We start from the raw sequence: 25,885 nt of genomic DNA on the forward strand, positions 1-25,885 counted from the left end.
CCCTTTTATTATGCTATGTTTTAATTGGTAATTAAATTTGTGAAGACGATGAATTTTTTCCACTTTTCCAGCGAAGTCGTCTTAGGGTGTGATAGGAATTAAGCATTATTACATTATATTGGAATATTAATCAGAAAACACAACATAGTCTTGTGGGATGTCATTCGCATAAATCAGGTTAGATAATTAAGATTCAGCACTCAAAAGAATAGTTTATTGGGATCACTAAAACTATTTTTCATCGCGCATGATAAATATCAGCATTCGATCTCGGGATAATACTACGACCTGGTCATATTTAGAGTAATTTACTTTTGCAAAGTAGTCCCAGTCGTCTGTTTTCCGACAAACAACTTTAACTTACGTGTGTAAATACAGCATTGATAAAAGCAAAGGGAATACTCGTATATCAATATAGTCAAATGTTGGAGGGAGCGAATCAAAATGAATTAGATCAGGCTTGCCCAACCTTTTTGTGTCGCGGGCCACTTTCGCACGGCGAAGTTCATTGCGGGCCGCAAACGTATGTACCAAACTCTAATACCAGCTAAGTTTTGATCTACGTTAGCATTTACATAATACATAAAAGACAAGTTTATTAACATAAAATCAATGATGTTAATAAATAAATAATGATTACGGACTAGGGTTGGGAAAAATATTCGAATATGGTATCGAATATTATAATAGCAGTTTACTATTCACACCAAAATCACGAAACATATCCGAGCCTATATATATATATAAAATACTAAAAATTTTCGGTCACAAACTCATATAGGGCGGGCCGCATGGGGCCCCCGGGCTGGGCAGCCTCGAATTAGATTTTTTAAGATATCACAACTTAACTGTTTGATGTTTGTACGACGGCAATTCTACTAATTACTTCGACTGAATACGTTAATAAAAAGAAGTCGCGCAAAAATGTTGCAGTCTTACACTCTCAGACTTTAGAGAGCCAGCGTCATGCTTTGGATGATACCGACAACGCGCTTTTGCCCCAGGCTAAGTATAGTGCAAATGGTTTTGCTCGATAACCTCAAATACTATCCTAACTAAATAATCTTAAATATCAAACGTAAAGTCCAGGTAGTAATTGGAAGAATCAAGGCAATTACCTATATTTAAAGTATAGAATGTCCTATATCATGACAAATGGTGTATAATCCACTATAAAGACAGAGTGTAGGTCAATTTGAATCAGGGTGCAAAAGATAAATTAGATGAGTACAAAATATTATATTTATTTGCAATGACGTTGATAACCGATTACTATATGTTTTTAGATTCTCAAAAATGAGGTAGATAATAAAAACTGTATATACCGAAATATTTTGGTTTCATCGGTTCCTGCCATGTCACCGTTCGATATATTTCGCTTGATTATACCAAGTAATCCTCTGCTATCTGTGACACTGTTGCTGTGCTTTTTTAATTATTTATTACTTCTAATGAACTATAATTACAAGCAAGGTAAGTCTGAATATTTTTTAAACGAATAAATATAGTTAGGTCGTTTATACTTGTTTAAAAGTATATATGCCCAAAAGGTCTAACATTTGTCGAAATGTGTGTCCAAAAGCAAGAAAAGTTAAAATATCGAAACTGTTGAAAGCATTAACAAAGTAATAAATGATACGAATGTGTGTTACTTTCCAGCTGGTAAATCCTTTTTGTTCTTAGTTTGCTCAGACGAAACGTTTGCGTCTGAAGGGAGGAGCCGTCAAAGGAGAGGAGTAAACGACTTTGATCATTGGAATGTTCAAGAAAAAAATCAATTCTGGGTTGTGGAAATGGCAAAATATTCAAGTAGGTCGAAGGTTTATAGTTGCATATATATATATTAAGTTTGACATACGGTACAGAGTATGGCATGTAATACTACATACTCATACGGTACGACGGAAACTTACGTGAAACTTTTCCTAATTAAACTTCGACAAAGAGTAAAATTTTCAGTATTTTGATATATGCTATCAAAAAAAATAGCTTGAGAAATTGAATACAAATATTTCACATGTAGCTTTCAACTGGGAATCTGAGATGGAACGGCTTTTCGAAATTATACCAGTGATGGAAATGAGAACAGATAGCGTGACTCCAGATGATGCCGAAAGACAAATCCCTATTGATCCCAATGAGCCAACGCAATGGGGCCAAAATCTTTCAAAAAGTCACAAGTTGCCGCTTGTTACGGAATCTACTAACGAAGAGCTTATTGCTCTTGAAATGAAAAGAATTAATAGTAACTTTACAAATATATATCAAAATCTTAATAAACAGAGCAATTCAAAATGGCATTTGCTAAAAGAAAATGCGTTATTGAATGGTTTACTCAATTGCAGAGAAATTTCGCAGCTAGAGTATAGTCGAAAAGACCCGCGGATTAAATACAATTTCCGTAGTTTGTCAAAATGGAAAGGTGACATCAAAATTTCATCCACTGTAAGCGTTCCAATACTTCTAAGAAATTTCGTCAAAAAGAAAACTCCACCAGAATCATCTATAGAAAAGATGAATTATCCCACGATTGCAAGAAAAAGCGATAAACAGTATTTTGACAAAAGCTTTGAACGTGCTAAAACTAAACTTCTTAATCTGTTGAAAATGCAAGGATGGTATGGAATACCACGTTTGTATGGATTGTGTATCACGTCATCAAGTGGAGATGACGTTACAGACGCAATATTAAATCCAACTAAAGGAACGCCTATGAAGGTCTCGGATAAAATCAGGTATATTTTGAGCAAGCTTGCACAATGTATCATAATAAAAAAAACTCCAGACATTCATATATATTGCATCATCACGATTATTTTTGTGTGTTTACATCACCGATATGCATAAAAATCAGAATGGTGATAAAAACCTAATTCCCATCAGATATTTACTTATTCACTGGAATCCCTTGAGAAACTTTTGATAGACTAGAAAGATCAATTTAATAAACGATTTTATCTTAAATAAAGTATTATAAATTGTATCCAAAATCGACGACAGTGTGTAAATAAAACGAGTCACGTCTGAATTTTAATTCCGAGTAGGAATTTCCCTCCTCTTTGATGATGTATATACAAAACTCTACTTGAATCCACATCTTGCATTGGAGTTAGGCACTTATAATTCTTTATCTCTTTCAGATACATAGTTGCAAGACACGATGAAGGAACTCCACTTTGTGATTCCTATTATGCATCGTTTGAATGTCAGCGACTTCACCCAGTTATGAGGTTGACGAATACAATGGATAAACCGCCTCTGGCGGCAATAACTATAATGTACAATACCGCAAAGCTTTTTGAGCAATTTTGGAAACACGGGTAGGTCCAATGTAAAGAATACTTTTATTTTGTCCATGGCAGCACTGAAAACAGTGAAATTTAATATTTTGGGGCATAGAAACTTATACGATTTCCGTATTCCGACTATTCAACAATTTATAGAAAAGAGAATGTAACACAGAATGTCCTATTTGATGTAGAACGCTGCAACAAATAAATATAAGTATTCTACCTGGTTTATGTAATAAATTATATCAATTTTTTTGTTGTAAATAACAATCATTAAGATTTGTACAGTAACTTTACTGAAAATATTTGCAGTGAACAACGTGGTACTTGTCTTCCACTACCATCTCTAAAATTTAAGTAGTTTACAGAGAAAGTCCTACATTTAATGTGTCTATATCGACTATTTCAACAATTGTTTACCCAATAGCATATGAATGTTTCTTTATAATTATACTTCACCATCGTTTTCAGTGCTGTATTATATGATCTGCTCGGAACAGATTTCAAAATTGACTCGAATTTAGATGTCATGATAACGGATACTAGTTCAGTAAAATTTCTACCAAGAAATGAATGCTCAGAAAGTTCACATATACAGAGGTAAAGTATTTTTTCGAAATTAAATAGAGCGCGATGCCAGAGCAAAATAAATTAGACAGACTTGACAATTAATCATCTTGGGAGGACCCGCTTGCTCGTGGAAAGGCATGACACACTTGGTTCACAATTATATATATATTGGAGGTCATGTTTCCATTTATATATTTTTTCAATTATTCGACCTTTTTTATTTATCAGGTTGCTCTCGGATACAATATGTACTGAATCAACACAATGTGAACTAGTTTCTTGGCAAACAAACTCTATTTCTCTGAAACTCGGTATGCACTGTGGAGAAGTGAGAGGTTATTGTAAAAAGAACCGATGTTGGGGAATCGATTCACACGTGCATGCCTGTATATTATCAAGATGGTTTTTTACCAAACTTCATGCTGTAATTCCTACCTCTTGGTCACATGATGAGGACCTAAATAATCTTATTCAGTGTGGATCCAGTAACGCGCCAGATGAAAGATGTGATTGGACTCAACTAAAAACGGGCCTAAAACAGATATATGACATTGCAAAGAAAGAATGGGCTCCCAAATGAAGAAATCTGAAACGACGTGACTTCCATATACACGTCTTTTCATTAACACATTAAATAAAATTTCTTTCACGTATACGTAAGTTTTTCTAAAAGAAGATAGAAATGACAAACTCATAACAGAAACCACATACCATATATTTAAGTTATATACAAGCAAAATACTTCGTTAATTCGTGACTGTGTATAACATTAGGCGGTGTAACCTAATATTATAATTCAGCGTTATTTCAACGTTATCAAATCTATTGGCAGATAAGTTGATCATTATTGACAACGTATTTTTGGTGATGTATCTTGCTTCAATCACTCTTTCGCCAAATAAATAACTTTTGTCACTGCCGCACACTGTGTTTTAAGCAATTTAGCCATATATGAATGCTTTCTCATTAACTCATTAGTCTCTGATTGTATTCTAATTTATAATATATATTTATGATTTTTTTTTCTTGGAAGAAAAATGGGCGACAGGTACGACACGATTGTGCCATAAGTGCCGCAAGCATAATATAATATTGATAAGACAGACAATGTAAATGAAGTGAAGGTAACGTCTCTAATGAAAAACACCACGAAGACAATATCAACAGTAGTTAGTTTATGTCCCAGGAAGAAGTTGGTGAATTCCATGATTTGGGCCAATGATAGGGTAGTCGACTCTTGTGATAATATTTTACTCACGAAGGGAACAGAAAATTGCCCGACTTCTGCGGTTGTTAATAACTATAAATATACTTTGAAATTGATTGGGAGTTGGGCAGTGAAAGAAGAATATATCATAGTTCAAATCTGAAAATGAAAAATCCAAACAAAACAATATATACATCAATCAAATAACGAATAATAAATGTTTGAATAAGTTATATATATCTTGTTTTGTCTGAAGGTAGACCATGATATATTACGAACTTATTCTAATTAGACGCTGTAATCTGTTTCAAGCAGTCTTGTTGAAGCTACATACATAAGCAATTCACAATTTCCCAATATTCTCAGTTGCAATTTTTATTTGAGGATTGTTCGTTAAAGATAAGCTTTTACTTTCTACTACATAAGATTCACCGAATGTTAACCATTCAGTAGGGCCTATGAAATGTATTTACGTCCAAATTAGGAATTTCTGAAAGGAGTTTGAAACGTTGAAAATTACATCGTCATTCCCAAAATTCATTCTTTATCGTGGCTTTACATTGTCGTTTCTAGTTTCGATTGAGACAAATTTTTAGTAAGATATTTTTTGGACCAATACGTCAGTTTTTATTACCATCCAAGTATGGTGTGTGGGGACTGGCCGATTTTAATTTGAAGATTCAAATAACAAATTTGCCGGAACAGATTGACATTTTTTGAACAATTTATTGAAGCGAAGTAGCCTATATACAGTTGTCAGCCGAACATACATTCCACCTGACGAAATATTGCAAATGTGACTCATGTGAAAAGTAATGAATTTTCATGTTTGCTCGAAGCAAGCCCTATAGTACTCGCATAAAAGTAAAAATAGTTGCTGGCGAATGCTGACCCACCAACAGCTGTGAAGCTTCGTTCAGGCGACAGAGTTGTCAGTTCAAGCGGTAATGCTCCGGCCCTGCTTCTAGACACTTTTGAATTATATTTTGAAGTTTCTTCGCCTTCTAGACATCACTGTATACATATCGCGAATCAAGGTCTGTGATTTGTTGAAATAATTTTGATATGCCCAAATGACAAGACCGCACATATCCAAATCATGGAATTCGCTATACCCTAACCGTATATAGTCCAGCGTTTCCTAAACTTTTTTGGCCACGGAACACTTACACTTTTTATCTCGCCTTGCGGAACACCAAAAAATGAAAGAGTAAAAATGATAAAGAAAACTGGTGTAATGTAAACTGGTTCCCAGTGGGTTCTCGTGGCGAGTTGCTGAATGCGCCGCGAAAACTAACAGAATTGTGTTAATTAAACATACCTAAAATATGATTGAATATTTTACATAATGCATTTATTATAAATGTTTTTTTATTTTTTATTTAAATGCTGTGTATAAGAATCAATGCGTTTAGTTTACCATTCTATGTCGTTTACTTCCAATACGTAGTGTTTGCCTCTAAAGTTACGTCTAATGGAGGTAGAAGTACCCGCCGCAATTTTGCGAGCTGCAGACCTGCCGTTTATTTACCTACTGAATAGAGTTTAGCAAAAATAGGTAATTTTTCAGCATTTCAATGTAAAACCATCAGGCGGAGATGGAGGAAGAAGAGTTGATCTTTTGCCTTTATTCTTTAGAGTTTAGACCTACTTGTTTGCCTATAGCAAAATCAATATCATTGCAGTAAACTTGATAATGAACTTAACAGTCAACAAGCTAGGCCGATGGTTAACGAAAATACCACTACCCCACCCTAGTTAGTCCATTTTAGGCCTAATGTGACGCGATATCAAACGGTCAATTGGGCGACAACTTCACGTTCCATAGATCGCCATGACGACCCTTTTAGACGTATTTTTGATTCCTTTTCCACGGAACACTTCGAAGATGCTTTAGTGTTCCGCGGAACACAGTTTAGGAAACGCTGCATAGACAAACCAAAAACAGCCTTACATACGATAGATCAGGGTCGTCCAACCTTTTTGGCCGAAGGGCCACATGTAGTCTACTAATAACGGCGCAGCCCACTTAACATGGCAGTTATGTTCTAGTTTTGCTACACTAACTACAGGTTAATGAAAAAATGAACAATACCATCAAACCAAATTTTCACAATTGTTAGAACAATAAAACTGTTGTTTCCCAACCATTGATGGGGCGCCATCAGGGGTTATTCCCGAAAGTTTCGCCAAAGACAAGCCGAGACGCTTGATTACTTTTATCACAGCTCCCAACAAATCAATGCCTCTAATGCTAGTCGTACTCCTAATAGGGATAATGGCTGCAAGCTCTTCGGTAATTTCAAATCATCATCAACTCCACGCGAGAAGATCGCCAAGACATTTATACAGTGCGGGCCACTCGCAATGCTTCCGCGGGTCACATATGGCCCGCGGGTTGGACGACCCTGCGATAGATAGAACCACAGTCGAAACTAAACGCAATAGATGTTATGAAGTTGTTGAAAGCATGTTGCCCCATTTCCATTGAACAACTGAAAAGGGGAATATATGGGTCAACCGACTTCAAGTCTGTGATAAAGTTGTGTACTTGCAAAACAGTGTTCAATGATGGAGGGCACTTCCGAACAATCAGCTACATCTAACGGATCGACCCTAGAAGGCCTTATAATTGTTTAATTAGTTATTTGAACCTTGTCGGTGCCGCTGATTGATCTCCAGCTCTGGTTCCTCACGGCTCCCCTTCATCAATTTTCTTCTTTCGAATTTTACATGCTAGTTTCAGAATGAAAAAAAAAGTGAATTTGATCATGGCCAGAATCCATTTTGAAGTTGAAGTGATTGGCGATCAAGCAAGCAAGTTGTCTTATAGCACAAATGATTGTTAAATGAATGTGATGTTACCGTATATTGCTAATTTGTAGATTGTCTCAGAACTTGCAAGTCACCCGTTAACCCTTCAGCTTCAACGCCCACGTGAATGAAGATGCGTTAAAAATCTCTATATGTTTTTATTCGTATATTTCCACAACACACAGAATATAAATCTTATAACATTTATCCAGACTAGCTTAGAATGGTTTACATCGTCTTCTCTCACATCGTCCTCCTTCGAAAGATATCGGAGTCGTATTTATACGTCGATCGTACATCTAATTAAATACTGTAAACGTGAGCTCGTGATTCACGTTATAAACAGAAACTCCTATTATCTCAATAAGGGTAATTAGGTACATCGTACGGATGGGAACTTAGAGATAATTATTTCAATCAGTGTCAAAGGTCTTGAGAATATAAATTTTAATTTGATAATGAATGGATGGAACATGTTGTGGGTCATAAAACTGGCGTAATTTGATTCCTACGAAAGTCTTTGTTCGGATTTTGGGAAAAATTAACTTTGTTTTGATGATTTCAACATGAAATGGGGTACATTTGGGGGTTAGTTGCTATATTATCTCCCCATCTTACTAACTGGAAGTTTAAAGATTTGGCACCCTCAAATAAATTGAAAATGTATAGAAAAATACAATACACAATGCTAAAATTAATGATATAGGTCAAAAAAAAATATTTAAATGTATATGATCTATAATGAGACACGACATTGAAATGAAGAAGAGTTTATAGAAAGGGTAAAGGTTGTAAAGTAGAATTACAGAAGGATGGCGTATTTTCATTTTAAAAATTTTGGTTTGGACGGTTAAAACATATTTTCAATTTAATGTATTTCGCTAAGTTAAAATACTTATACTCGTTTTATCGCATTGTTACGATTTTGTAGACCTAGTTGGTCAATATATATATGCTTGTCCCATGTCGGGAAGAAAAAACGCATTTTTAAGTTTATGCCATCTCAGGGCTTTTTTGAAAAAATAACGCTTTTGGATACAATTTTTGTTTAACGAGCTTATTATTTCACCGTTCTATATGACGGCTTTGTAAATAATTAAAAGTATGACTCGCTCGAATCTACTTTTAGAAAGCATTTTAATTCTAACGAAATCTATTTAATCGAAAAGAAATGCTAACCACAAATATTCAATAATATAAATCTCTTGAAAGGTTTTGAAATCGGAATATTCAAAGTTGTTACCATCAATTAATTTATAAAAATTAAAAGTCGAATGAAACGCCATGTATATATAAGAAGAAAAAGAAGTACTTTACCTTAGTAATAGTGGAAGAATGAAAAATGTCTGTCTCAATGAGGAGAAAAACCTGCAAATCATGAAACAAATTGTAGAATAACATGCTCCTGATTTGTATATCCATTAGGTATGCGCGAAAATTCCTCTCTCTATTATTCGGAATAGAGCGCGTAATTTACCGTAAAACAGTCCATATAGTTCATTGTTTTCAACAGTTCGTTTTTGATTAGGTTTTTCACCTCGAACATATATCATGTTCTAAAAGAGTTCATTTCGATCGATGTTCAATACAGTCCATATTCATGATTTTAACGTTTCCAGAGTCCGTTACCATAGTTCAACTGTTTTCAATTGAGATTATTGTTTTATCATAATTTTCTTCATTATTTCGACTTGTCAGCAATTTGCTACTTCAATCGTTTTTCCAGGCAATTTGAATCTCCCCGACGTTCGTAAATTGGTCGAATTTGATTTTCGCCCGTATTGTAGAGACGGTCTCTCGGCAATTGTTGAAAACTTTCGCTTGGTCAGCTTTTTCGTTGATTCCGTCAAATTGTTGCCAGTCCTGATTGTTGTCCGTACTTGTGGTTGAACGCTGTTGATCTGCTCCGTTTCAGAAGGTTAATTCAAGTCGGCTTTGTCACCATTTATAGCACAAATGATTGTTAAATGAATGTGATGTTACCGTATATTGCTAATTTGTAGATTGTCTCAGAACTTGCAAGTCACCCGTTCACCCTTCAGCTTCAACGCCCACGTGAATGAAGATGCGTTAAAAATCTTTATATGTTTTTATTCGTATATTTCCACAACACACAGAATATAAATCTTATAACATTTATCCAGACTAGCTTAGAATGGTTTACATCGTCTTCTCTCACATCGTCCTCCTTCGAAAGATATCGGAGTCGTATTTATACGTCGATCGTACATCTAATTAAATACTGTAAACGTGAGCTCGTGATTCACGTTATAAACAGAAACTCCTATTATCTCAATAAGGGTAATTAGGTACATCGTACGGATGGGAACTTAGAGATAATTATTTCAATCAGTGTCAAAGGTCTTGAGAATATAAATTTTAATTTGATAATGAATGGATGGAACATGTTGTGGGTCATAAAACTGGCGTAATTTGATTCCTACGAAAGTCTTTGTTCGGATTTTGGGAAAAATTAACTTTGTTTTGATGATTTCAACATGAAATGGGGTACATTTGGGGGTTAGTTGCTATAGTCTCACTAATCGCTAAATTTGTTTTTGAAGGCCCATAACAGCATTGAGCTGAAGGGTTCAGATTAGATTTGAATAAATTTAGTGGTCATTACTTTGTTTCACCCTTGAATGGCACATGGAGGCACTATTTTCGAAATCTTTAAAATCATTAAATTGCCCCAAAATATGCAAGCAGTCGCCAGAACAAAATGAATTTAATTTTTTATTCATACCTAAATAACTTAACAATCCGTAACTAAAAGACAAATAATCTACAAGCAAATCTAAGAGCAATTAATTTACAAAAACTAGTTAATGTTTACAATCATGCTATCTGAGAGAAAGGGTGTATGGCAGACTGCTTAATATGAATTGTTACGTCACTGTTGAATTTTCCTGCTGATTATGCATTGTTACGGAAATAAACAAGGAAGTCTGTGCCCTGGAAATAAATATTGCAAATACAGTCGGTCCACTGTTAATATAACGCAGATAAATCTTTATGCTCAAATTGGACAATAGGTGAACAGTTACGGTACCATAGGTGTTTCTCGAGGCAGTAAGGTCAGAGGTCGGGGAACTATCGTAGTTTTTTTTATCTGGTGACCTTACGCATAACAGATCGAACCAGGAAATGAAAAATGGCGACCGAGGAAAGAGACGATCTAGCAGAAATCGAACAGCCCAAAAGCATCGATTTGTTACTGCGAGCAGGTATTTATAGTATAATTTGGGATTCAAACAAAGTTCCTTACTAATAGACGATGCTGTGAATACAGAATTGAAAGGAAATACAAACCCGGAAGCTGTGATTTTTACCGGTTCACGTCAGTTTTTTACCCGGAAAAGTTATGAACTTCCTGGTTTGAGATTGACGAATTACGCATACCGTAGTTGTAATTGGGTTCGTCTTGATCATTCATATGCACGATTTCATGTCCAAATTACAGAATTATTCTATATTCTGAAAGCACGGTACCGGTACTACATATTTTGCACAAAATTTGGAACAACAGAACTACCCATATTCTGATATTGCTGTACTGATGTACCGGTACGCTACCTTACTGCTGTACTGTACTTCCATACCTATATAATCACAGTACGGTATTCCATAAAATGTGAAGTACTTGAAAGTTGTGAATACGGCAGAAGAGTGCTGAAATTAGTTTTTGTTGGTATTATGATCAAAATGTTGAATTCTTTCCTGTCATGAATTAAAATAGCTTCTGGGCTTTGCAACTGAATTAATGCTCTTTACATCCAAACCTAACAATGCAGTCTAAATCTTCAATAAATATTTTGTTAACCATTCAGTTAATTTTACATTTTCTATTTAGTTCAAGTGAGCGCTGTCGATACAGGAAAAAGCAAGAACAGCAGGGAAAATCCAGTTTTAGCTAATGGAAGTAGGCCTACTTCTGCTGGTTATGGATTGATCACTACAGAAGAGTCTCATAATATAGAATTCCAAAACCTCACGGTATGAGTTTTTGATGAATGAATTGCTTATTTATAGAGCTTGATAATTAATCTCCAGAATGTCAAGACATTTCCAAATGATTGTAAAAGCTATGTCATACTTTTCTATGTAGTGATAAAACATTGGTTGAATGTAGTCGACTCATCTTGCTGTCTTGGGATTATTACATGCATATTCAATAATGAACCATTTCATTTTTTTTCACGTAGACATATAAACACATACAAATTTCACATTTCAGGTGAATGTAGAAGACTTCGCAGATGGCAATGCAACAGATGCCTTGTCATGCATTGGTCTTAGCGAAGATGTTGTCACAGATATCACCGAGTGTTCGGAATCAGAACTTGTACATCATGCTACCAATGTATTATGAAATTTGTATTTCAATAATAGGCTATCTCATTTATTTATGTCCAATGCATTTGGTTGTAAAATGCGACAGAACACCAAAAATGCCTACCATAATTTTGAGAATTTGAAAATCTTTAATGTGGCCTTTTGTAAGCTAAGTCACTTCATATAGTGGTAGGTGCTTGTATTATAATAATTTTTAAACTAAATTCCATTTCATTTTTAAAATTATTATTCATAAGTTATTTCACTTTTATTCAGGCATTTGAAACTTCTGGAAATGTTGAAGTAGTTGTTGATGAGAATCCTGCTGGCCAATATTCGGGCCGTTCTGCATCAGCTATTTTGGATGTTGATCCATTATCATGGTCCGAAGACGACGTTTATATCTGGATGCTTCTTGTTGCACAACTCTTTCATTTGGATAAAGCAAAGGTTGGATGAGTTCTTTGATGGTGTTATCAGATGAAGCTTGATTAAATGATAAATGAATTAATTAATAAAGTACATTGATTTACAATGTTCCTCATCCTGATATATTCCATCACATGAGGAGGTATATATTAAAAATTTAATCGTGAACACATAATGAATTATTAGAATACTACGCTCACTTCATTGGCTAAAGGTTTTTTCTTTATAATTTTAGGTAAAGAATCTTCACATAAATGGCAGAGAACTTGCAATGATAAGCAAACAGGAATTTATTGAACGTTTGCCTCATGGTGATGTATTGTGGGCTCACCTTGAATATTTGAGATTGCAACATGGTATGTCACTGCTCTGAACTCAATCTGTTACTTTTTGCATCCTTAATTCATAAAGACTAAGAGGATTTGGACACAAGTAGCCACTGATATATAATTAGCTATTGCAAATTTTAATAGGACGGGGATCTTTACAGCTAGGAATAGCCTACTCAGTGAAGTGGTGGTCATAAGGGTTGCAAGCCAACGCATGGTACTCATAGACCAGGCCATTACATCAAACGATAGTCGGTGGTATTTTGAATTTTTCACTTTACTTGTGCAAAATCATGCTATCTAGAGTAGGCCATATTGCTTTTTAGCTGTAGGTTCTGCCCAGATGTGGTGACATTAATAAAATTTTGAGTTGATGAAAAAAACTATTACAGAGTCAAGTTAAGAATACTTTTTGGGGTCAAAGAATTGTCTATTTCCAACAAGTATGGTTGTAGAATAGACTACAACACTCACTTTAAGATATTTAATGATAAAATTTTTCACCCACAAATAGATGATTGCTGGACTCCTCGCCGCCTTAGGGAGGTTCACGTATCCGCTGGCCGGGTATGGCTCCATGCCCCATCAAGTCCATGCATCTGAAACAAATAACTGGCTAATTAATCTCATATCTGACATGGACTGATAACCGGACCAGAGACCGTGGTTCACCATATGATAAAGCAGTCCTATTGGTTTTCCTCTCCCCCGGGATAAATATGTAAATCCTATCTTATTTTAGCGCCAGAAAGCACAACAGACAAGGGCAGAGCGAGAAATCGACAGAACATGAAGAGGTCTAATAAAAATAGTAAATCAAACACAGGTGAATCTTTAATTTATCTTTAAACAGATTTGTTATTTCAACCTATAATTAAGGATCTTGATATTTTTGGAAAGCATGATTGCCAGAAGTTGTTATTTACTGCTTAGTGTTAGTTAGTTTACTGTTAGTTACTGATTTTCAACATGTTACCTTTGTGAAAGAATTGTGATATATACTTTATTTAAAGCACAAAAATGCATGTTTCACTAATAAAACAGTATGGTATTAACGTAACAGTATACAGGATTTTCAAATTGAGCTCATCTTCTTCAATATATCTAATTATCAGCTCCAAAAACTAAATATTCAAAACAAGAACAGAAGAGACTTGCATTGGAAACATTGAATGCCATCACCCAAGATAAAATAAGCAAATTTTCGACTGAAGATTCAAAACTGAGTTTTGCTGACGATGGCATAACAGATGCAAAAAAGAGAAAAACGTCTGGAAATAAGATAAAAACAACAATGAGACATAAAAGTATGTTCACCCTCTCTTATTTTACAGCTTTTTTTTTAGGTGTTGCAACTGAGAACTCAGTTGTGTCATTCTTCTGATTTCTCCAAATCTTTTAAAATAGCTCATTTAGTTAGACTAGGCCACTCACTCAGGTCTCAGATAGGTAAATATTTTCTCCCCCCCCCCTCCCTGGCTATGCTCCTTCCTTTATTCATTTTGACTGTTTTTATTCAAATCAACAGCACATGATTCCTAATTCAATTCAACTTCATGCTGTAAGGTAACATGCCTAAAAATGTAGTAGTATTTCACATGTTTGCAAATTGTGATTGGTTTAGAGTGTGGAGTAGAACCATGGATAACACATTTAAAGGACTGTTGCAGAGGGATATTTAGAGAGCAAAGGAAATATTACTGATTGAATATTTATGATAAAGCAAAATGGGAATATCCCCCTCCATTACGCATTAACAAGTTTTATTGAGCAAAAGCAAATTTGCCAAGAGCCATATTGACGACTATTTGATGATTTTTGCATATTATTCTGTAAGTTTAGAGTTGTTTTGTAATTTTTTTGGTAAATTTTTAGGCTCAAGCTATTTTCTATGGCAATTCATGTTGGCTCTTCTTCAAGACCCGATCACTTGTCCTAGGTTCATCAGGTAAGAAAATTTGATTATATTCAAAACGTGTGTAACTGTATTCTGTATAGTGATATTTGTTTATTTTAGGTTAGTTTAATGCAGTGCTTGAAGCAGGGATGTCCAATGGTCACGTAATAACATTTGCGTTTTTCTGAATCAAAGAATAGTTTCAAGAGCAAATAATAAATTAATGCCTGCGAGGTTAGTGTCCTGTCAGACGCCCAGCAACTATCTGCCATCCTATTGGCCCGTTTGTTTGCTGCGAAACAATTTATACAAATATAATGTTCAAGTTTTCTGGGGACTAATTTGGGCATTTACAGGTAAAATGCGTCCCTATGTACGGGATTTTCAACTTACGAAGGGGCTTCCGGAACGAATTAATTTTGTAAATAGAGTTTCTACTGTATTTGCTAAATTAGAGTTTGCATTGTTTATTCAGCACTACTGTACCGTTCTTTTAAATCTTGATTTGTTGTTTTCAAGATGGATGGATGTATCGAAGGGAGTTTTCAAACTTGTTGATACAAAATCTGTTTCGTATTTGTGGGGAAAACTTAAAAATAAACCAAGCATGAATTACGAGTCACTGGGAAGGGCATTGAGGTAAATAAACATAAATATTATGTTATTTTGTTCATATTTTTATGTTAACTACCATGAGTTGGTATTGGTCGTAATATATTGTTTAATGAAAGAAACGTTATTTTGTGAGGCGAATTTGATTTTTTGTGTTAGTTGATTCTGCATGTCAATATTTAATGGAATATTGAAAAATTATTTTGTCTCGATATTCTTGACAAAGTAGTCACCCGTGTTCAAAGCCTTGTTTGAAGCTATCCAGGTCTGATTCTAATAATATTTTGAATTCTTTTTAAGGTACTATTATCAGAAAGGTATTATGAGAAAGGTTGATGGAATTCGGCTCGTTTATCAGTTTCGTTTTCTACCTAAAGTTTTGCAACTTGTTCCTGATGACATCGAACAACAATCACCAGAAACTGTTGATTTATCAAGTGAGGCCAATATACTATTTCGGCAACACACAACGGCATCAAAGTTTACACTATATCATACATTTAATATTAATAGAGGGGGTATTAGTTGCAACTTATGCTTTTAACAGTAATCATATGTTGTATTCAACTATAGAATGCTGTTTTCATTCAGTTCTAGGCATCATAGTTATGTCTACAAATTTCTTTTTACAGGATGACCCAAATAAACAGAGTCCAAGTCATTCGGAGCATATTCTAGAAAAGGAGTGGGGGGGGGGGGGGGCAAATTATGGACCACGGGTCGGGTCTGGCAAATAAGAGTTGAATAAATTTTCACTATAGTAAATAGAAATCTTTTTTGGGGTTGCCTAAACCTTGCTGTATTCAGTTGGAGTTCCTAATTTATGTTTCTAATCCCTTTCATTTTTTTTCTATTTTGGTGTTAGTTTTAGTAAATATCCATAAAAAATTGACGCAATGATTTTTTAACAGGGGTGACAGATTGGCCAGAAGCAGAAAAAGAATATGTCAAACATTTACTTGTCGATTACATCGTCCTACCCTTATCTGATGGAGCACCAGAATTATTGTCATATATTAGAATGCCCAGAATTCGACCACATGTTCAAAATGTATGTTGATTTAGGAATATTTGTAAATATTTTATGAAAATACCCCAAATTCATGAAGTTTTGTTCATGAGTTTTCTATGAAGAAGAAAAATTTCTTACCTGGAACTAGCTTACAAATTAAACAATTATTTTTTGAGGATAGTTGTGAAAAGTATGAATTTATTTGTACAATATCTTCTTTTTTTTAGCTTTCATCAAAACGTTCTTTCTGTACTGGAAATAATGCTGCAAATCTGCAACCCATCGCAAGTTCTGGAATGTTTTTGCAACCGAAAAACCAGTGGTATAAATTGGAAATTGATCCTACAAGTTCAATTAGTCAGGGTAATTATATTTACTTTACTAAACAGTTGTTGAATCTGAATCAAGACTTATTTTATTCTGAACACAAAATGCAATAGAGAGTATGATTTTTGTGTTTTGCCAACCAGAAGCTGATCATTCTGACAACAAAAACATAAAACACATATTTTTTTTGTAATGACAATCGGCAGTATCGAGAAATAGAAAGTGTTGAACTATTTCTTTCTACTCAAGTTCAGCGAGCCATATTGAATCGATTGAGTGGGCCATAATTGGCCCACGACCGCAGTCTAGGAACCACTGGATTAGAAAGAGTTACTATACAACCATATATAGTCATGAGATCAACTCCATTTATAAGTGTTGTTTTTACGCAGTTTGTAAAGTTGGATTTATAAATGTGATTCCATTTTTATATCAATAAATATATCATAAAGGCAGTGTGACGAGGTTTATTATAAATAGGGAATTTATGAAAATCTCATTGATCTGTGAAATTTCTTTTATCTTTTCGATAAATATAATTCTTTATTTAGATCAAGGGCGACAGGTTTTTTTGTGTCAGCCGGGTGGAGCTGGCATAAATGCATCTGCTGGAGCAAAGAAGGATAGTTTAGACCAAAGTACCATACCACCTCAGGTTCACATTCAAACTTCAACCTCCAGTCACCTTTGTCATATATCACTTGATAGTCAAGATAATAAAGTGACAGAATCATCAGTCAAGACTGCAGATGGAAAAAGGAAAGTTCATTCTGGATCAATCTGGGTTTGTCTTTTGCTCCATTTTTTTATCTGGTAAATTTACTAACTAATTTGATCCTTAAGAAGTAGATTCAACGGATGGAAAAGTAGAGAGTAAGAGTTTCAGTATGGGAAATTGTGTTCTGGTATAAAATGTCTAATGTCAAATTTATATTTCAAAAGGGTTCACAGAAATTTTTAATTAATTTGATATTTTCGTGTAATTCTAAACTGAATTGAATTATGGAATACTCAAACTCTGTGCGGTTAATGCCATGAACAAGATGTTGTCATTATAGGAATGGGTTGAGAATTTATCAATCTACCCACAGTTAAAATTTTATGGCCGTGAGTTTCTGAATTGACTTCCAAGTTTCTGTGTCTATATTAGGACGTGTCCCTTTCAATGGCTATGTTGTGAAATCTCTGAAAAATTCTTGCTCAACTTTATTAGCAGTACATGCTCTTCATATATTTATATCATAAAATATAATATTCTCTTCTTGTATCATCATCTCCAATTTTGAATAATTGCATTGTACCAAAAATTTGTTACCTTGTGCCTTGTTTTCAATGTTTTAATTTTATACCTGTAGAGGTGTACGTAAACGGTGTTGGTTATTCTCTGTTAAAATCAGTTTTTTTCATTCTATGCAATTTGCCTAGTTATTATTGTATTGATGATCAGGTGCCTGGAACTTGCATTATGAGAGAAATTGAATGGACAGACAAGACAAAGGAGCAGAATGCTGCATCTTTCTTGTTGTTACAAGCATCGTTAAAAGCAAAGAAGGATGTCAAATCTGACAATAAACCTCTGCAGGTATGAAAATATTAGGTTTTCTCTTGGTAATCGATCCGATGTGTCATTGGTAAATAGCCTACTAATTTATTTGATTGCAATCCTCCAGAAGGAAGTTGTTTTTCGAAATAGTATTTACCATTCGATTTTATCATTTACATTCAAAATGTTGCCTTTGGTGCTTGCCTATGTCACTTGTCACCCGTGTTTAATTTTTAAGTGCATTAAAAATGTGAAAATGCTTAATTTTGTGGATACAGTTTATTAAATTGTGAACTATGAATAATCTCGTTTCCCATTCTTTATTTCTAACATTTCTATATTACTCAACCAGGTTGAAGTTCTTACTACATCAGCAGAAACTGATAGCAGCTCTGAAGAGACTAGTTCAAAGGTATGCACCATTTTTGAAATTTAAAGTTCATATGATTGCCTAGCTCCTGGTACAAACCCTATGCTAAAGATAAAGTGTCGCAATACATTTACAAAATATTTGAAATATGATTTACATGGAATCTGCTCTCGAGCTATATACTTGACTGTTAGGGCACTGTTTAGCGTCGGATTGGTTTCATTCATATTATTCACATATATACAATGGTTGAATGGCCAATATCAATTTTTGCAGGGGAAAATGAATTCAGCACCAACAACGAGTGCAACCAATTTACCCAAGTTTGTAGGGGTTGTCAAACCGATTCCGGTTGTAGGAAAAGCAATTCCGATTGGCACAAAACCTTTAATCATAAATTCGATAGCTGGTACAAATGCAATATTACCAGAGAAGAAGCAAAATGTTTTATCAAAGGCAAATACAATAAATGTCGGCGTACAAAGTTCATCAATTAATAGTGGTAAGGCTGCTAAGACTATGCATGGATCTCAGTCGTGCAATGCAAGGCGAAGGCAACTATCTTCGGTTTTGCGGTTACCTGCAGCAGAGAAAAAGACAATTCACAAAACCCAGGACCGGGCGAAAGCTGTCACAAAGAATGGAACTCTTGCCAACGTCATCCATACTATTAAAAGTTCAGAATCAAACAATTTGGCAGGAGCGAGTAACAAAACATCTAATGCAGCATCGCCTAGACCGCCTTTACCCCTTTCCTTGGTGAATAAACTTAAATCTGCTGATTCCGTTGTGACGTTGCCACTGTCAACAACTGAAAGTGGAAAACATATTTTGACTCTTCCTGTGTCAGCTGCAGATGGTGAAGAATTGGGTGACAAGTCTGGTACTAAAAGCATTTCTTATCAGGTTACTATGTCTGATGATCAGATTATATTGACGTTAGATAACAGTGCTGAAAGCAGTGGGGAGTGGTGATAACTATTTGGGTTATTTATATGGATGTTCGTACTCTAGTTTTTTTTTGTTTAATATTATTCTTTCATGTTATAAACACTGTTGGAGTTTATATCTCAATTGAGTCTTGTCTGTGATGGTATGGGTTTGGGGCTATAGATCGGTGCATGGTTTATTTTGAGGGTACTTTATGTTAGCCCCTTGGCTTGTGGTGTGAGCTGAAGTCTACAGCGGATGGTCGGGTTTTCTCGCAGCAATGAATGCTATTAATCTAGCTTGTTAATTACACTCGCTTCATTATGAAAGTTGGCGGGAGTGTTGGGCAGTAGCGCTGAACGTTCCTCCTACTTAACTTGTGTTGGTAACCTGGAGTTTGCCTGACCTTTAGTATTAATGCCGGGCGTCTTCGACTATTGAAAAAATCATATAATGTTCGCAGACAATATGAATATATATGCTCTTACAAAATTGCCCTTTGGAAAACAGCGTATCCGCGCGTGTGATTTTACGGCAGCTACAGACTACTTGCGGCGTTCAATATTTTGAACATTTACATTTGAATGCATACTTTTGGAATGTAGCCTACCTTGTATTCGTTTGGGCGCTATATCTTGCTCACAAGCAAACGTGGAATAATCTGAGGCACTACACAGTTTTTTAAATTTTCCGATTTCGTATTATATATATTCTACTTTTAATTTGTTTATCTACCGTAGTCGTTGGGTATAAATCCATAACATGCCTTCAGGGCTGCCTGCAGGCAAGCCAGTAAATCAACATCTCCATTTACAAATCGACGTCTAAACGATTTGAAACAAATATGTAGTATACTTTTGTCCAGATTTCACATTTTTGACATTGCGACATTGATTGAAAAAATAGCGAATAAATTGGATTGATAAATTCCTATGAAAAGATGGCATTTCCCTCAATATTGTACAAAATACCAAATTGGCGACAACAGACTACTAACTTGACATCATTGTAAAGCGTAAAAAAGACTGGACTGTAACTGAGCGAAAGTCCATGGCTTTCCACTAGTTCGGACCACCTCACCGGTCATCCCAATGAAATAAATTAAAAAATCCTATCCTACCCGACCTGCAGATAGGTGCTAACTGGAAGAGGAATTGCTACAACGTGAGATCTTAATAATTGACGAGGTATGTTTACTGGGAGTTCATGACAACTGAATTGAAACACACAATCATAAAGAGGTTTGGGGCCATCAACAAAAGAACATGTTTAGAAACGTTTCTGTAGTTTACTATTCTTCGATGTTTGGTTTTTAAAAACTAAAAATGATGACTAAATATGTATTTATATACGTACATACAAGATTTACTTCGTAAACTTTATTGACTCAGGTAATTTCATAATTTAAAATGTACAATTGTGAAACAACTCAAAACATAGTGATCGTAAAAATACAAAGGGTCGAAACGAAAATAAATTTACCAACTGATATCAAAATAGGGATGTATTATTGTTCACATATATACTCCACAAAATATATATAGATATATTTAGTTTGCGTTGAAAAACGAACCATTACAATCTATAATTGATTTCAGGCAGTATATATATTTATGTAAGGGAGTAAGACAAACTATGCAAGGAAATAGATACGCGTTTCTATCGTTTCCCAGTATATATCACAAATACAGATAATATTAAAACTTGCTACGGGCCTCGGGACGCTGAAACTGATAAAATATTATATCCATTACTTTTCGTTTTACTAATATTACACATTTATCAATAAACATCATTCGTAGGACTCTATTTCCTGGATTTACAAAATGAAATGAAAAATATTGTTTAGAAGGCACGTTATCCAATAAATCTAATGGAAAAATTCATCAGTCTAGCTCTAGCAATACGAGATAAATTTTGCGGAAACCTTGACCTAAACGCAAACATTATGCAAGTTACCACAATTTTTAAACAATGTGAAGGATAAATTAATAATATTCAACAATGAAGCCATCAATTATACAACCAAGAAATAAAAACTCGACACGCAAAATAGTTCAGCTTATCACACAGTCAGCCATGCTGTCTTTGGCACTTTTCTTTTTCGATGAGTGAGCGGCTTGGTCTTTGGGAAGATATCGAGTTCCAACACGACGTTTCTCCATTTCAGCGAGGCGGTGAGCGATAATTAGATGTTGCTCTTTGTAATCTGACATGCTGCAATAAAAACGAAATGTCAGTTATTACCAAATTTCCGGTTCCACGCAGAGTAGAAAAACTGATATTCTTTATGTGTTTCTCGAAACAAGACCATACATATTTCGCGAACTCGAAGGTAGTAGAGTTAGACCATGTTACGTCAAAGAGAAATTACTGGAATTTGCAGTCCGAAATTAATGTTAACTTATTTCGAATAAGTTCTTAGAAATCCATAATAGTAAAAGGAGCATAATCACTGAGCTGTTCGGAAGTATAAGAGATATACCTAAAATCACGACAAAGAAATTTAACTGTTAGGGCCTACTCTAAAAAGTTGCTGATATATTCATTTATATCTTGTCAGACAAATGTTTGTTGAATCTATTCGTGTTTCACTTACTATTTGAATTACTGGTTTTACAGAAACATTTGTCAATTTAAGAATCACTAAAATATAATCACTAAAATATAAATTACGGGATTAGAAGTTATGAGTATGAACAACTGAACATTTGGGGATGATAAAAATATATAGTGTATAACTTATATAATATAACTTACGTTGTTGGTACATTTTTCTGCTTTCTTTTCTGTTGTCGAACATATCTGTAATCTTCGATGGGCATAGTTTCTTTCCATGCTACCAGTGTTCTCGATCGTGGATTTGTGTGGTGGGGTGAAGCACCCATACGCATCTTGAACATTCTAAAAACAAGTCAAATATTTTTTGCTTGCAGATTTAAGATATGAAATGTCCGTTGAAATCAAAATGTAACATTTGTTGGAATTCAGCCGGTTCGCATCGGTTCTATAGAACCGTCTCACGGAATATTATGAAATCAGCGAATCGGTTAGCATTACTGTCAATGACCTTTTGTAACAGAACCAGGTGAAAAATATGACTTTTGTGATTAACCCGGCTGACAAAAAAATTGAATCCCACCACTGAAAATGTTGTACCGCTATACATATTTTGTATGACGATTGGTGAGTATATTGATAATTAATATTCTACAAAATAATATTTATTTTTCAAATTTTCGATATTGAATTGATTCGATATTGTTCAATTATACGGTTATTTTGGTACGACTTACTCTTCTGTTGCTGGATCTTCATCTTGATCATCAGGATGCAGGGAGAGAGGTGGGGATGGAGATTTCTCTCGGATTGACATTGTTATTTTAATTGTATTTAACTTTATTCTATAATGAAATAAAAAAGGAAATTACAGTAATCCACATTGATAAGAGCTAGCATATAATATGATCTGGGAATACTCAAGAAATGAACAATGTGGACAAATCTCGGAAATAGAGCTCAGGCTAATTCATTAATTTAGTAGACTGCTCACGCGAATATCATGCGAATCTGCGTACTAAAATGTCGGAAATAAAAAGATATTGAAATGTTAACAGCAGTAATTTGCATAATTCCACGTACATATATGGCCAAAAATACTGTCAAAATGGCCTATAAAGCTTCGATATGCTCTTTCTCTTATATACAATTAGTTGATATTTACGGTGAAAATTAAAAAGATGGGTTTGTGGACGCCAAATACCGCTCCAAGACTTAATGCATACAGTATTTCCGACGTATACTTAGTATTTTGCGTAATACAAGTTTTCAATATTTTTCATATTGTAAAATTGTGGTATATCCCGATATCAAATTCTTGGCATGTCTTTCTCTCACTGAAAACTGATCTTCTATCATTGGCATTTTTGTTTCTAAATTAAATATACAGGTATTCTCACCTGAATGAAAACTAAATCATTCGTCTTGTGTCTCTAAGTTCAAATACCAAAAAGAGCTTCTTCTTTACAACAATCAACTCATAATGAAAAAAGTATTCAGTGACGGCGTCATCGCAACAGCGATAAATTTTATCACCAACCCCTGAGGCATTTTAACGCAAAGTTACGACTGGTCTTGCTAGTTTATCACGCGAGAAGTCGCGTGTCTTGTTATGTCGTTATTTCATTGGTTACAACATGATAAAGTTCCTAAATCACATTGACTGAACTGCCTAATTCTCGGTGGTTCCTGGTTCATTTGGATTATGGAACAAAATGACGAAAATGTTTAATTATTCCAATGCGAGAGTTTGGTGTATGACAAAGTTTTATCTCTATTATAAATTTTAAAATCATATATACAATAATTTTGTTTGGAATAATTATGTAATATCCGCAATTCAATCATACCGCATTCTTTTGTGTGAATATATATATAAAAGGCCATAAAAATCTCATATCCGGTCGCGTTCAAACTAATTGAATAATCAGTATTGAATTAATTTATGAAAAGTAGTAACCACAACATGCAGTTGCAACTGAATATTGAGGTCATTTTGTTCTACCAATAGTAATATATCTAGAGTAGCCACATAAAAAATATCTATTGAATACCATTAGTAAGTTGTAGACTACTTGAAATTTTTCCTATGAGAAACCAAAGAACGTTCACACAGTGATACCTGAAAACAACATAGTCATTGTAATACCATGATGCAATTTTCAGCGAAGATAAAGATTGTCCCATACAAAACTCAACTCCTTTTTTTTAAAGCTAGATAAAGTCAGTCATTTGTGTAAATGCCAAGACATAGGTAATATATACTTGACGAGAAACCAACAACATAAAGTTTCTTTTTTTAGAGATGAAAGTTGAAAGGTAAAAAGTCTAGCCAGTTTTTGGAGTTTTGTTGAGCTACCGAAGTCGGCATCAGATATTCAAATACTCTAAGCTCGAACAAGTCTGTAGATGAGCGGTCGGGCCATAATCGATGGCCTTCAGAAAGCCGAAACAAGCCTTGGATTCAAACAACAATTTGACAGTCAAACACCATCTTGCTGGTGGTGATGTTTGGCCAAATCTTCTTGACGACGAAGTTATGAGACGGTTGAGATGTTATCGGCCGTTCCATTGATCACTTTTAGTCAAGCTTGATCATGGCCAATATGCCGAGTAAGCAATACCTTGAACCTAAATGCTCATATTAGACATCATCGACATAAAAATATGTAAAAAGTAATGACAGGCAAAGTACAATAAGCACCCTAAAATTGTACCCAATGTCAAACAGTCAGTTATTTTATATCTGCCATTACAAAATAACAAGTGCACAATTGGCACAAAAACGTAGCCTACCACTTCTTTTAGCATCACCTTTTAATCTAAAACCTTACTTAAGGTTTTGTTTGCTCTCCTAATTCTATTATCAGTTTTATTCATTTTGTTTTTATCTGATATTTTATCGTCTATTATGCTGATTAGGGAGTCGAAATGAGCTTTTTTTATACCAGCAGTCCATGTCGGGCGTGGAATTAGTTAACCAGTTTTTCGTTTCAGGTGCATGAATTTTATGGCGCGAGAAAGCCGTACCAAACCGGCGGTTACACGAAAGACCCTACGGCGGTGAAGGGTACAGCAATCCTCTCGTACATAATTACCTCCTACGGGATTCTACCCCACGCAAGGTAATCAGGGGTGCGATTACAGAGCGTATTCCTAACTCTTTGTACGATACACCACACATGAGCAAATCGAGAGAGAGAGATTTATTTTTAATCAACCAGAAAAAATAGCAACAATAAAATACAATAACATATGCAAAGTTTTTCGGTATTGACTAGGAGGAGCGATACGACCGTACGGTCATCAGAGTCAACTCCCCCCATATTCACTATTTTAAATATGTATATAAGACTTATTAGGTTAGTGTATGGTGTAAATGGGAATAATTGTTGTAAAGTTGCCTGGTTTTCTACAAGATATATATATATATATATATATATTCAGGTTTGACTATATAATAGGGTGACCATATTTTCAATCCCTAAAAGGAGGACATATCGTTCGGTAGAACCACATCTCATCTGTGCCCGAGATATACATTATATATCTACTGAATTCTCTAGGATTAAAAATAGAAGTGACAATGGACGATGTGACGACAGTGAGTTGATGCATTTTTGTCTTTTTTAAAAAAACATCTGCGAAATAATCGATTTAT

General features: G+C 34.7%; 3 protein-coding genes across 3 annotated transcripts; 2 read left to right on the top strand and 1 right to left on the bottom strand.

Annotated features, from left to right (window-relative positions):
• The first annotated feature begins 1,262 nt into the window (after positions 1-1,262).
• Positions 1,263-4,974, top strand: LOC120340491 (uncharacterized). Its single transcript, XM_039408768.2, has 6 exons — positions 1,263-1,473; positions 1,684-1,809; positions 2,024-2,735; positions 3,141-3,320; positions 3,762-3,890; positions 4,089-4,974. Exons 1-6 carry the CDS (start codon positions 1,356-1,358, stop codon positions 4,438-4,440), a joined length of 1,617 nt encoding a protein of 538 aa, XP_039264702.2. The 5' UTR covers positions 1,263-1,355; the 3' UTR covers positions 4,441-4,974.
• A 5,788-nt stretch (positions 4,975-10,762) lies between these two features.
• Positions 10,763-19,801, top strand: LOC120340486 (uncharacterized). The gene is made up of 16 exons (XM_039408762.2): positions 10,763-11,108; positions 11,735-11,877; positions 12,119-12,244; positions 12,493-12,666; positions 12,881-13,001; positions 13,717-13,800; positions 14,090-14,281; positions 14,850-14,922; positions 15,391-15,510; positions 15,784-15,920; positions 16,395-16,534; positions 16,723-16,858; positions 17,374-17,606; positions 18,270-18,404; positions 18,718-18,777; positions 19,012-19,801. Exons 1-16 carry the CDS (start codon positions 11,036-11,038, stop codon positions 19,708-19,710), a joined length of 2,646 nt encoding a protein of 881 aa, XP_039264696.2. The 5' UTR covers positions 10,763-11,035; the 3' UTR covers positions 19,711-19,801.
• Positions 19,802-21,024: 1,223 nt separating this feature from the next.
• On the bottom strand, positions 21,025-23,069 carry LOC120340498 (uncharacterized). The gene is made up of 3 exons (XM_039408775.2): positions 22,962-23,069; positions 22,426-22,569; positions 21,025-21,882 (listed from the first exon to the last, which is right to left on the bottom strand). Exons 1-3 carry the CDS (start codon positions 23,039-23,041, stop codon positions 21,723-21,725), a joined length of 384 nt encoding a protein of 127 aa, XP_039264709.1. The 5' UTR covers positions 23,042-23,069; the 3' UTR covers positions 21,025-21,722.
• Positions 23,070-25,885: the final 2,816 nt, after the last annotated feature.

This window comes from Styela clava, chromosome 14 (assembly GCF_964204865.1).
Source record: "Styela clava chromosome 14, kaStyClav1.hap1.2, whole genome shotgun sequence".
NCBI lineage: Eukaryota > Metazoa > Chordata > Ascidiacea > Stolidobranchia > Styelidae > Styela > Styela clava.

Excerpts from the sequence above, each read along its gene's own strand:
- LOC120340491 (XM_039408768.2), top strand. The coding sequence starts at position 1,356 with ATGTCACCGTTCGATATATTTCGCTTGATTATACCAAGTAATCCTCTG. Across the intron at positions 2,736-3,140 it reads AAGGTCTCGGATAAAATCAG|ATACATAGTTGCAAGACACG; the intron begins GTATATTTTGAG and ends TATCTCTTTCAG. Across the intron at positions 3,321-3,761 it reads GAGCAATTTTGGAAACACGG|TGCTGTATTATATGATCTGC; the intron begins GTAGGTCCAATG and ends CATCGTTTTCAG.
- LOC120340486 (XM_039408762.2), top strand. The coding sequence starts at position 11,036 with ATGGCGACCGAGGAAAGAGACGATCTAGCAGAAATCGAACAGCCCAAA. Across the intron at positions 17,607-18,269 it reads TTCATTCTGGATCAATCTGG|GTGCCTGGAACTTGCATTAT; the intron begins GTTTGTCTTTTG and ends ATTGATGATCAG. Across the intron at positions 18,778-19,011 it reads CTGAAGAGACTAGTTCAAAG|GGGAAAATGAATTCAGCACC; the intron begins GTATGCACCATT and ends CAATTTTTGCAG.
- LOC120340498 (XM_039408775.2), bottom strand. The coding sequence starts at position 23,041 with ATGTCAATCCGAGAGAAATCTCCATCCCCACCTCTCTCCCTGCATCCT. Across the intron at positions 22,570-22,961 it reads GAAGATCCAGCAACAGAAGA|AATGTTCAAGATGCGTATGG; the intron begins GTAAGTCGTACC and ends ACTTGTTTTTAG. Across the intron at positions 21,883-22,425 it reads CAGAAAAATGTACCAACAAC|CATGTCAGATTACAAAGAGC; the intron begins GTAAGTTATATT and ends TTTTTATTGCAG.